Genomic DNA, 11,776 nt, shown 5'->3' with positions numbered 1-11,776 from the left:
CCCCCCCCCCCCCCCACTCACCCCTCCACCTGCCCCGCGTGTCCCCGCTCCCGACCCAGCCGGTCCTCCTGTCCGGTGACCTCCAGGCCTGAGTCTGCCCAGTGCTTCGGGCCGTCTCCCGGGGCCTGACCCGAGTGCTGGCGCCCGGGGCCCCTCCTGCCCTCTGAGGCCTCGCACTCCGGCGAGCTCATCGGGCCTCTTGGTTTTCAGGCTCACGGTGATGATTGTCCCTCCCACGTCCACCCGCCCCTCCCAGCTCTCAGCTCCAGACTCCGGGCCCCCTGGGCTTCTCGTCTCAGAAGCACAGCTAGGTCAGCCCCAGGCCCTACGGACTGCCCGGAGGCCCACTCTGGCCCGCCCAGGGCCCGCCCCTCGCCGTCCCGCTGGCTGCGGCCTTGGCCCCCGTCTCTGCTCAGCGGGAGGGTGGTGCCCATGCCTCCGGTCCCCACGCGAATGCCACCTGCTCCTGCACCACACCCGACCGCTCTGGAATCCTGCCACGCACCCACAGGTGTCTCTCGCGACCGGATGAGCTCCCTCCAGCACACGGCAGACCCTCCAGATCGTCTGCACCCCAGGTGATCCCAAGGCCTGACTCAACCTCCCTCGGCTACTCGCACCCTCGGAAGGGGCCCAGCTCCAGGCTCAGGACGCTCAGGGCCACGCCCCCAGCCCTGCCCCGTGGGCTGAGGAACCAGCGTCCCCAACTCGCCCACGATCCGCTCGCTGCCCCTGGAAGGAACCTTGTCTCAGGGCCCGGATCCCGAATCTTCCAGCCATCCCTCTAGGCCAGGCAGGGGCTGAAGGTCCTGCTGGCACCCGCACCCGGGGTCTTGGACCCTCACCAGTAATCAGACACGGGACAAGGTGCGGCTTCTCCCCGGGTGTAGTGACCCGACCTGCCAAGGGCCCTCCTGACACGGGGGCCACGTCGGGTCATGGACACGGAGACATGTGGCCTTGATGAAGGATGGCAAGGTTCATCCACAAGACTCAACCCTGATTAGACGCCAGCCTAGGGCCAGGGTGGGGTGCCCCTGGGAGGCCCACACAGAATCACGGCTCACCACTGATCTGCAGATACCTGGTCCCCCGTGACAAAGAGGCACGGCAGAGTCGCGACCGTGGCCTATCCGGTCACCGGTAGACCACGAGGGATGTGACCCTCCTGGCCACAAAGCAGAAAAGGACGTGAGAGACTAGACCGGAGTTGGTGGGATGCCCTGGTTCTCCTGCCCGCCCTCCCCGCCCTGGTGCCTGTGTGAGTTATGACTGGCCAGCTGGCCACAGGGAGAAACCTGGGGCCTGGTTTCTGGACGGTTCTGGGTGATGGGCTGACTCTACCCAGTGGACCACCTGTGGCATTCCAGCCTCAATCGGGAGAATCCCCCCCGAGACGGTACTGAAGGGAAAGCTCTGCGGCAAGCGGGGTCCGCCCCGTCTATACCGGGAAAGGTAACGATTCCTGGGATCAGGGCACGGAAAGAACAGGCCAGACCACAGGGGATGGGGTCCAGGAAGCGCATGTGTGGACGGGCAGAGCGAACACCCACAAGACACAGAAGGACGCGTCCTGTAATGTGCAAGCCTCTCCCCCCAGGGCACCACTGACACCCTGCCCTCCAGAAGCAGAGCCCGGTTCAATTCGGCTCACCCAGCCCGATGCGGCCCCCTGGCAGGGGGTGGGTGACTGCGATATGCCCCTTCCCCAGGCAGGGGCGCTATCCTCACCGGACAGACAGGTGTGCGGGCTGGGGCTCTGCCTGGGGCCACCCAGGGGCCACCCTCTGAGCCTCAGGGGCCCACGCTGCTTCAGGGCAGCCCCACAGCCCCCACTGGCTTCACGATGGCCCTCACCCTGAAGTGCCTGGCCCGAGGGAGGGCCCAACGGCCCTAGGCAGGCTCAGTGACCCCAGCTGTGGGGCACAGCCCTCTGTGGGACCAGAAGGCGCATCAGAGGCTCTGAGCACCAGGACGTGACAGGAACAGCAGCTCCTCCCCCGACCCCACGATTCGGTGTCCGGCTGCTCTGGGGAGCGGGGGGGGGGGGGGGGGGCTCCACCAGGGACACACGTAAGAATTCATGCAAAGCAGGGTGCCGTGCCAGCAGGGGTGTCCATCTGCCAAGGACAGCCCGGGAGTGGAGGCCTGGGTCCCCATTTGAGGGGAAGCGCCCCGAGTTGCTGGGGAGCTGGCGGAGGCAAGGGCCGCGGGACGCAGAGGGAGAGGAACTTGTAAGGGCCCCACCGATAACAAAGCGAGGTCTGAGCCGTGCTCCGTCTTCCTGGCCTGTTGCGCAGATGTGGGTTCGTAAGCCAACGAGGCTCTTTCCTGCTAGGAAGTGGAAGGCGGGCCCCGCGCCCTCCCCTTGGCGCCCTCCCCTTGTCAGCCCTGCAGCTCTCTCGGCAGCGGCTCCCCGCTTACTTCTGCCAGCGAGGGCGTGGACAGAGGCTGGGACACCGGAGGGGCAGACGGACAGCTCCCTGCTGTCCCCTTGCTGTCCCTAGGGCGGGTGCCCACGCCCTGGGGCTGCCAGCCGGCCCTGCCTGCGGCACTCCCAGAACCAAGCAGTCTCCGCAGGGGCACTGGTGATCTGCACCCCTCCAGGCGCCAGGGGCGGGGCGCCAGCTCTGGGGGCCTGTCCCCTGAGCTTCCTGCAGTTCTGTGTCCCTCGGGGCCCCTTTCTGCTTTGTCAGTTACTTGACACCTGTTTAAGCCCCTATGTAAACTCTCTTGGCTAAAGCACCCGATGGGCTTGTGTCCCCGACTGGCCCTGAGGGACACGGATGTCCCCACACCCACTTTCCCTGCTTCTCCTCCATCCAATCACGGGGCAGAGCATCCAGGTGGGGGGGGGGGGATGGTGCAGCCAGAGAGGTTTGGGGACTGGTGGCCAATGTGGGCCTTCTTACCGCAGGCCCCAGAGCTCTGGGCGCGAGGCCCTGGATGGCGCTTTCCTGGGGGACCCAGGCGGGCAACAAATTCAGCTGACAAGTGGGGAGGCAGGAATTAGCAGTCCCTGTGCCCTCCCCGGGCCTCAGGACGGGCCTTCTTCTACAGGACGGGACAAGGCCAGCAGCTGACTGAAATGCTAGGAGGGTGGGAAGAGACAGGCAGCAGACGGGCCACCCAGAGCTCCCCGCTCCCGCCTCGGAGCCACCGCACCACCTACCTCCTGGCAAACCAGACTCAGCGACACAATCCAGTCCGCGAGAGACACGACCAGCACTGCGAGGTAGGCCAGCAGCCAGGGGTTCTTCCGGAACTGGGCCCATCCAACCAGATAGCTCTGCAAGAGAGGCGGTGGGTGAGCGGGCGAGCGGGCAGCCCCACAGACACCAGCCCTGCAGCCGGTCCGAGGCCGTGGACGCGCAGGGGTGAGACCGGGGCGCCCGCAGCAGAGACCCCTCCCCCCAGCCCGCTGGTGACCTCGGGCACTTTAACCCCTCTGGCCCGCCTCCTCATCGGTCCTGCCCGTCCCGGCCGCCAGTCTGGCTTGCGCACAGAAACCACTCTGGAAAAGAGCCGTTCTGGAAAAGGGGCAACGGCACTCGTGGTCCGCTTCTGGTTAGGGCCGGCCCACACCCAGAACCGTCTAGACCAGGTCTTCCTCGGGGGCCCACTGGCCAGGTGCCAACAGCGCCACCGGCAGCAGGGGCATCCAGAGGTCACGCTGCGCAGACAAAAATGTATGCTCTCTATCTTTCGAGACTCCCCAACCGTCCCAACCGTTCAGAAGACGCTAATGAGAACCGCTCCCCAGTTTCAGTTCCAGTGTGAAAACCCTCAAACCCATAAACACATCGTGGGCTAAAAAAGAAACAATGTGAAGCGGTCCGGGCCCTCGGTCCCCCACGGCCCCCAGCGCCAGCAGCAGGGGCCCGAAGCCACCCCCACAGCAGGACAGCCCGGCAGGCACCAGACCAAGGCCCTGCGGGGCTCTGGGGACAGTCTGCCGCACTACTGGGGCTCCGTGGCCAGCTGCGTGTGCTCGGCTGGGCCTGTGGCGCTGGGATCACCACCGTTGGACCAAAGTAACAGGACGTGTGGCCCACAGGAAGATCTCTCGGCCCCTCCGCATCGTGCTGGGAAGCCGCTACGGCTCTGAACCCCTGACGTGGCTCAGAAGTTCACATGAGGAAGGCCGGACCCACCTCCAGCTTCCCGAAGGACTCGGGTCAGACCGCGCGGCAGCCGGTCCTTTTCCGGCCCACACCCACCTCCTCCCGTGTTCCTCCTCTCTTGGGGGCGGGAGGGCGGCCCACGAGCGAGACCACCGGTCCTCTCTTGTTCCGCCGGGGTCTCTCCTCACAGAGGCACTGCCAGACCCTGGGCCGCTCCCGGAGGCCCCGCGAGGCCGTGCACCCGGCAGGCCCGAACCCAGACTCGGTTTAGTCCACAGAGAGAAGAGCTGACGAGGTCTCTTGTCCTCCAGCCAACCCAGGCCTTTGCTCACAGGGGGAAGGTGCAGTCAGAGAAAACAGGCAGCCAGCTCCGGGAGCGTAAAGGTTAATCCGGAGGGCAGCACGCAGGCTGGGGGGACACCGGCCCCCGCGCTCTGGCACCTGATGGCGCCCAGCTCACCTTCACAGACACGTCAGCCACAAAGACCAGCAGGCAGAGCGCCTCGACGCTCTCGGTGAGGCCACAGGGCGGGTCCCAGGGGGCCGAGCGGAAGCGGACGTCCGCGGTGCTAGTGAGCGAGGAAGGGGTCTCGATAAAAGCCAAAAGCAGGATCAAGAAGATGGTGAGGCTCAACGTCCTGAGAAAAGAACCAGACCTAATTGAAACGCACGAGCCAGCGAGGCTCTGGGCCGCAAAGCACATGGGCCGGCAGAGGGCCGGGCAGGACAGCAGGCCACACTCGGTGGCTTCCAGAAGCAGAGCCCCCGCCTCGCGGTCTGTGCCCACTCTGGAGCGGTCAGCTGACGGTGCCCAGGCCAAAACTCAGTGGCGTGGCTGGACCTCATCACCAGGAGGGCCCCGCTTTCCGTGGGCTGGGCCCCGTGGCAAGGAGAGAGGGGAGGGGGAGCCCGCCTGGACCCTGAGCCGGCCTCCCCCCCACCCAGCCAGGCCGCAGGCACCCCGCGCGGCGTGCCCCCTCTCACCACTGGCAGGTGTTGGAGTAATACAGTCGGTAAAGCCACATCGACCTGGCGTCCATGCGGTGGTTAATGGAGCGGTACTGAAGGTCAGAGACGCAGGAGAGCATGAGCGGGGGCCCCTTCGGAGCCACGCAGCACGGCCAGCCCCGTGCAGGGCCCCCGCTGACCCCTCGACGGGCCCTAGGCGGGGACACAGGCTGTGGACCGGAGTCCACTCGATCGCACACGTGGAGAAAGGGCTCTCTCGTGGCCCAGCAGGGGCACGTTAGCAGGCAGACTCAGGACACCCTGGGCATCCATTGTCCCGCGTGGATACCTGTTTCTAAGTGCACAGCTGTGCCCTCTGCCTGCCCGTGACACTGTCCCCTCTGCTGTGCGAGGCCCTACAACGGTGCCGCTCTCCAGGATGCCCCCCACCTGGCACACTGCTCCCTTCCATATTCTATTTCCCAAATCGAGCCTCAATAGCATTTTCCAGCAGGGGATGGTCTGGCCATCTTGGAGCATCTTTCCCAAGACCCGGACAGGCCCTCAGTAGGTGCTAACTCAACGAAACGAGCGTTTCCAGGGTTCAAAAGAGCACCCAGTGCCCACCTGCTTTAGGGAAGACTCCAGGCGAGCCGTGCCCGAAGTGCCCGTCATCACGGTAATCACGGCCACACGGTCCAGCGACCGAGGCCCTGGCCCCAGGACAGCGAGGAGGGGCCCCTCGGGGCAGCCGTCACCCAGTCCCCACAAAACCTAGAGGCGGGCCCAGGCCCAGCCACCGGGAACGGGTGCCACCCACCTGGATGGCATCTTCGATGAAGACGGCAGCCTGGTCAAAGCAGAGATCCTGCCTGGACTCAGCACCTGCAGGCAGAGACAACACATGAGGTGACGTGGGGGATCACGTGGCACTCACCTGCTACAGGGCCCCTGAGCTCAAGGAGAGAACTTGGGGGCATTCTTTCCTAAGGCTCTGGAATGACCGGCCTTTCGCCCTGCCGCGAGTTTGCACACAAGAGAGCCCCAGACCTGGGCTGGCACAGGGAGGACCGTGCGGCCGTCACTGCCCTTCTGCCGCCTTCACCAACCAGCAACTTGGGGCCTCGGGGCCCAGGAGGATGGACGGAGCCTCCGTGGGCCCCAGGAAGGCTCCCGACTACAAGGGGCCTTGAAGCCAGGCGGCTCGAAGCCATCCCGGCACCCTTGCCCCCTGCCCATCAAGGAGCCAGAAGCTGCAAACGCGATCAGTCCCTGCGGCCTCGGGTTCTGCCCACTGATCGTGGGGCAAGGGCCACCTCTGTGGCTTTGGTGCAGAAGCTGTTGCGGGACACAAAGGGAGAAGGCAGGCACGAGGAGCCGTGGTTTGCAGCAACGGAGGAACCTCACTGCCCGGCGCCCAGGAGAGAGGGTGCAGCTCAGGCAGCCCGGGCCCCGGGGGCGGGGAGAAGAGCCCGCACGCAGCCCCAGCAGCTCCCGGATCAGGGAAATGACATGGCAGCGGTTCCTGTTGAAGATTCTATCTTCACACGTGGCCCCTTTGGGCCAGCAGCTGCTGAAAACTGCCCTTAACCGGTACAGAGAACACACAGACGTGTGCACAGCTCTAGAGCAGAGGTACCAAAGCCAGAAGCGGAGCAGGCCGTGGACCACCGCCCTACTCTGCCCACCATCCCCGGGGAAGCACATGCACCTGTCCTCAGGGCTCCTGCAGCAGGGTCCAGGGGCCAAGCAGGGATGCGGGGGACCCTGGACACAGGTAGGAGACTAGACTCCTTCCCCGCTCTGCCACGGCACGCCGTGTCACCCAAAGCGAGCCCCGCCCTCCATCTGGGCCTTGGTTTCCCCCCACGTATAACCTCCATGCCCTGAAAGTTCTCCCAGGGAGGCTCTGAGGGTGGTGACAGCCTGCTTCCCCGACAGCATCCTGGGAATGCTGATCAGACGGCACCCTGCTCTATCCCCTGCCGTAGGGAGCCCCGGACAGTGCAGGGCTCGGCACGCGGCAGTCCTCAAAGCTTCTTTCTCGCGTGAACGAGTGAACAGCGAAAGAGGGGAGCCTGTGAGGGCAGGGTGGTCTGAGGGCCGGCAAGAGGCCCCACGTTACCAAACCCCCGGATAAGAGATGGGATCTCAGCCTGGAGAGATCTAAGGATACAAGCTTCCTGGACAAGAAGCGCCTCCGGGCTCACTCCACGCCCAGGCGTGGGGTGCAGCGGAAGGGGCTCACGCCCAGACAAGCCATCACTGGCCAGGGGTGTCAGGCACCCGGGGACTGTCCGGCACTCATCACACCTCTCGCCCGGGCCTCAGGACACCAAACCTGAGAAGGGCCACGCCACCTGCTCTGCAGCTCCCGACACCAGCGGCCAGAGGTATCTCGTCACAGATCCTCAGTCATGAGCATGTCACAGCTTCCCACAAGTCCCCAGCGCTCCAGGAGGAAGTCCACACTGCCCTCAGCCTGGTGCGGCCGACGTCCCCCTTGCCCACCACCCGTCCCGCCGCTTCCTCCACCCTACGCCCTCCGAGCCACTCATCTTGAACTCGGCCCCACCAAGGCCAAGCTCTCCCAAGACTCCATGCCCTGGCCCGGGCCGCTGGCCCTACCCAGAGCACTGTCTCCCAATCCCAACGTGGCGGTCTAGGGACCATCACCCCAGGTGGCAATCGCAGGGCACACCAGGTTGGGATGGCAGCGTAGAATGTCTGCCACAGAGAGCAGAGGACAGCAGGGGCTCCAACGCTGCTCCCACATCAGCCCTGGACCAGTCTCTCTGCCTCTGCCCCAAGCCCCCCGCCCCCCACCATCCCCAACATCCAGTCTAAGCCCCCTCTCCTGTTCCAGGCCCCACCCTGCACTGCCTGCCTGGGACCCCGACCAGCTCCCTGATGACCCTGGGCAAGCCCCCGCACCTCTATGCCTCAGTTTCCCCTCACAGGTCAGATGCGACGGCACGGCTGTGCAGACTGAATGGGCTGCTGTAGCTACTAGGTATTATTCTAAAAGCCCCTTCCATATCACGACAATCCCTCGGCCTCTGACTTTTCCGTAGCCAGAGAGAGGGGGGCGCCCCGACCAGGAACAAGAAAACAGCCACCCTCTCCCTGCAGCCCGTGAGGTGAGGCTGGGTCAGAAGGACCTGACCGCAGGGTCTGTGGGGCAGCACAGTCCCCGGACCCCGGTTGGCAGGAGAATCCGACTGCAGGACGAACCCCACCTAGGAGCCCCGCTAGGGAGCTGGGAGGTGACCAGCCGTTCTCGGTCCCCCCTGCCCCCCGGGGCCAACAGCCTACCCGGGGAGACTCAGAACACAGAGCGCCCCTCACGCTCTCGGGAAGCCTCATCGAGGCATGGCGTCGGGACAAAGAGCCCTCTCTCACGGTCCACGCCGCCTGGCCCTGGCTCCTGGCTTACAATGCAGGTCTCAGCGGCCTGCCGTCCACTCTGCCAAGACTAGGTAGGACCTGCACAATCAGGCCCAGAATGGCCATCAGCACCGACTGCCCCATCTCCGCCACCTGGCCGGGCCCCGTGCAGAGGGCATTCCCAGCAATCTCTCCGAATCGTCACAACGCCCCTCAGGTCAGCCCCTCCGACTCCCTCCCTTTTGCTGAAGCTTAGAGAGGTTAGGCAACCTGCCAAGGTCACACAGCCAGAAGTGGCAGCACGAGAAAGACACTCCGACCTCCAGACACAAAGTCTGCAACCCCCCCCCCGCCCCCCGACACCCAAATGCCGCCACGTCCTATGTCCCTTGTCCAGGGATCCGTGCTGGATGGAGACCTTTCCTGGGGGACAGCCTCTTGTCTGGGGTCAGGCACCCATCCCCCCAGTCCACGGATGGGCGCACACCACAGGCCCCTCCTGGACCCAGGAAGAAAGTTACGTCCAGAAAAGGAAAGTGGCCCTGGAAGGAGCACCCAGCTCGGCACTAGCAACAGATCCCAGGGCTGACCTTGGACAGATCCGGGATACTCTCCTGGCCGGGCCTCGGTTTCCTTCTCTGCAAGATGAGGCTGAGGCCCTTCCCAACCCCCCGGGCGTCTGCCAGAGACCGCTGGACTCCACCCTCCCGCCCTCCTCGGGATTCAGCAATTTCTCTGCCGTAAACAGGAAGGACAGGAGAGAGCTGCAGAGGGCAAAGGGAGGCAGCTTCCTCCCTGGCCGGGGTGGGGGGTGGGGGGGCCGCCCCAAGCCCAAACTGAAGGGGGACCAGCCCCTGGGGAGCCTCCGGGCACCCGGAATGAGAGGGCAGACTGAAAGGACTCCTAAGTCTACTCCCAGCGGGATTCGAATCCCACCTCAGGCACCTCCCCGCTGGGTGACCCGGAGTATGGGCACGCCCCTCTCCGTGCCTCAGTTTCCCCCATAATAACCGGGAGGAAAACGGAAGTGCTGCTTCCTAGGAGTCACCAAGGCGATCCGCGAGGCGCGGGTCCACCCGAGACGCATCGAGGGGGCTGCACGGCGCTGGCTGCCCCGGGCTGGCCGAGGCCGGCTGGTCGGAGGCAGGGCGCGACCCTGCAGCGCTTGGCCGACTCCTCACCCGCGCCAGTGCCCGGGTCCGCAGGGCGGCTCCCCTGGCGCCCCGCGCCCGCTCGGACCCCGGCCCGGGGGTGGGAGCGACGGCAACGGATGGCGCGGGGCCGGGGCAGTGGGGGGACCCCACGCGCCACCCCTGCGGCCCGCTCCCCTCGCCACGCCGCCGCTCACCAGGCCCAACGCGGACGCCGCGGGAGCCGGCCGAGCCCGCCGGGCGGCCACTGCCGCCCCGGGCCCGGCTCAGAAGGGGCTCCGACTCCTCCCGTGGCTCCTCCATGGGGTCGCCGCGCGCCGCCGGACCTTCACCGGAGCGCAGAACTCCGCGCGCGAGCTCCACTGCGCAGGCGTGGCGTCCCCGCCCCCGGAGGTCGGGAGGAGGAGCGGAGCGCGCTGTGACACAGGGGATGCCCCTTCGCCACCAGCCAATAAGAACGGAGGATTCGCGTGGGGGAGGCGGGGCCTTCCTAGGCCCCGCCTGTCAGGGGCGGGGCTCAGCTTCCTTCCCCGCAGGGAGGGGCTCTAAGGACCTCCCAGGGCTGGGCGGAATGCCTCCGGCGACCGCGGTCCCTGGGCCGGGTGCGTCAGCAGCACCTGGGCACTGGGAAAAAGGCCGATTCCCGGGCACTCCCCGAATCAGAAACTCGGAGCAGGGCCCAGGACTCTGTGTTTTGCATGTCGAGTGTTGGGCACGCGGGGATCACCCCAAAGGATATCCCCCCAAAATGGAACTTGAATTTATCCTCTGGTAATGAAATTAGAAAGATTAAATATAGTTAGGGGTAAACTTTGAAAAGACTGGTAACACTCTTGGAAAATATTTACAACATGTACATGAAGTCTTTTTAACGTTAACGCATAAAGCTTGTTTCCCATTGCTGTGGTGACACATTTCTGCAAATTTACCTAAAACCACTCCCATTTATCACCTCTCCGTCCTGGAGGTCAGAAGTCCAGCGGCTGGACCGGGTTCTCCCACCAGGGCCTCACAAGGCCAAAGTCAAGGTGTTGGCTGGCCCGAGCCAGGCTCATGCACACGGTTGGCAGATTCATTGCCGGGAGGCTATGACGGCAGTCCCTGTTTCTTGCTGGACGTCGACCAGGGATCGTTCTCAGCTTCTAGAGACTACCACATTCCTCCCCTCATGGCCCCTTCCATCATCAAAGCCAGCAAAAGTGCACTGAATCTCTCTCATGCTTCAAAATGCAGCAGGATGCCTCCAGTCTCTCCAACTGCCTCCTTCTGCCTCATCTCTTTCTTTTAAGGACTCCTGTCATTACATTGGGCGCATCAGATAACCCAGGATCATTTTATTTTAAGATCAGCTGATTAGTAACTTAAATTACATCTGCAAATCCCTTTAGCCAGCTATCCTACCTTAACCACTAGTGTGATGCCAGGAGGTGAAGGTCAAGGGAGCCAAAATTCTGCCTCCCACAGAGCTCTTAAAAACCAGCAAGGAAAGGGGGCGCCTGGGTGGCTCAGTCAACTGAGTGTCTGACTCTTGATTTCGGCTCAGGTCATGATCTCATTGTTCCTGGGCTCGGCCCCGAGTCAGGCTCTGCACTGACAGCATGGAGCCTGCTTGGGATTCTCTCCCCCCCCACCCTCCCCTGTTCATTCACTCAAAATAAAAAAAAAAACTTTTTTTAAAAAATCCATAAGGGGCGACTGGGTGGCTCAGTCGGTTAGGCATCCGACTTCGGCTCAGGTCATGATCTCACGCTTCTAAGTTCGAGCCCCACATCGGGCTCCATGCTGACAGCTTCAGACTCTATGTCTCCCTCTCTCTCTGCACCTCCCCTGCTTGCACTCTGTCTCTCAAAAATAAACAAAAGTGTTTAAAAAATTATTTTAATTAAAAAAAATCAGTAAGAAAAGCATTAAATTCTCCTTAGGTGGAAGGGGAGCAAAGGACTGGAACAGGAAGTTCACAACAGAGGAACTATAGATGTAGGATGCTTGAAACAAACTTCGCCTCAGTGGGATGCAAATCAAATCAAAATAACAATAAAATCATTGAGCGAATCAGTGGGCACATTTTTAAAAGTGCTGGAGGTTAACGGTGTGGTTATCTGAGGAGGTCAGAAAAATCATAGACTGTTTGGTTATTTTTTTTTAACAAGAAGCATGCATTTAAAA

General features: G+C 63.5%; 1 protein-coding gene across 5 annotated transcripts in view; it reads right to left on the bottom strand.

Annotated features, from left to right (window-relative positions):
• TPCN2 (two pore segment channel 2) overlaps positions 1-9,991 on the bottom strand; it is a 26,928-nt gene extending 16,937 nt beyond the window's left edge. For 3 of the 5 annotated variants that reach the window (XR_005787539.1, XM_040466106.1, XM_040466107.1), the window contains exons 1-5: positions 9,808-9,986; positions 5,893-5,957; positions 5,109-5,185; positions 4,585-4,762; positions 3,173-3,289 (exon numbers count right to left, since the gene is read on the bottom strand). Coding sequence is in view for 3 of the 5 variants with exons in the window: in XM_040466106.1 (XP_040322040.1) it covers positions 3,173-3,289; positions 4,585-4,762; positions 5,109-5,185; positions 5,893-5,957; positions 9,808-9,913 (543 nt within the window). In the remaining 2 variants the exon portion in view is untranslated. Of the gene's footprint in view, positions 1-3,172; positions 3,290-4,584; positions 4,763-5,108; positions 5,186-5,892; positions 5,958-9,807 lie in introns of all 5 variants that reach the window. The other 2 variants (XR_005787538.1, XM_040466109.1) reach the window with 2 other exon arrangements.
• Positions 9,992-11,776: the final 1,785 nt, after the last annotated feature.

Source organism: Herpailurus yagouaroundi, unplaced genomic scaffold, assembly GCF_014898765.1.
Source record: "Herpailurus yagouaroundi ecotype Mexico unplaced genomic scaffold, PumYag 569, whole genome shotgun sequence".
Lineage (NCBI taxonomy): Eukaryota > Metazoa > Chordata > Mammalia > Carnivora > Felidae > Herpailurus > Herpailurus yagouaroundi.
The sequence above is the reverse complement of the archived record's forward strand: the minus strand, read 5'-3'. Positions and strand labels throughout refer to the sequence as shown.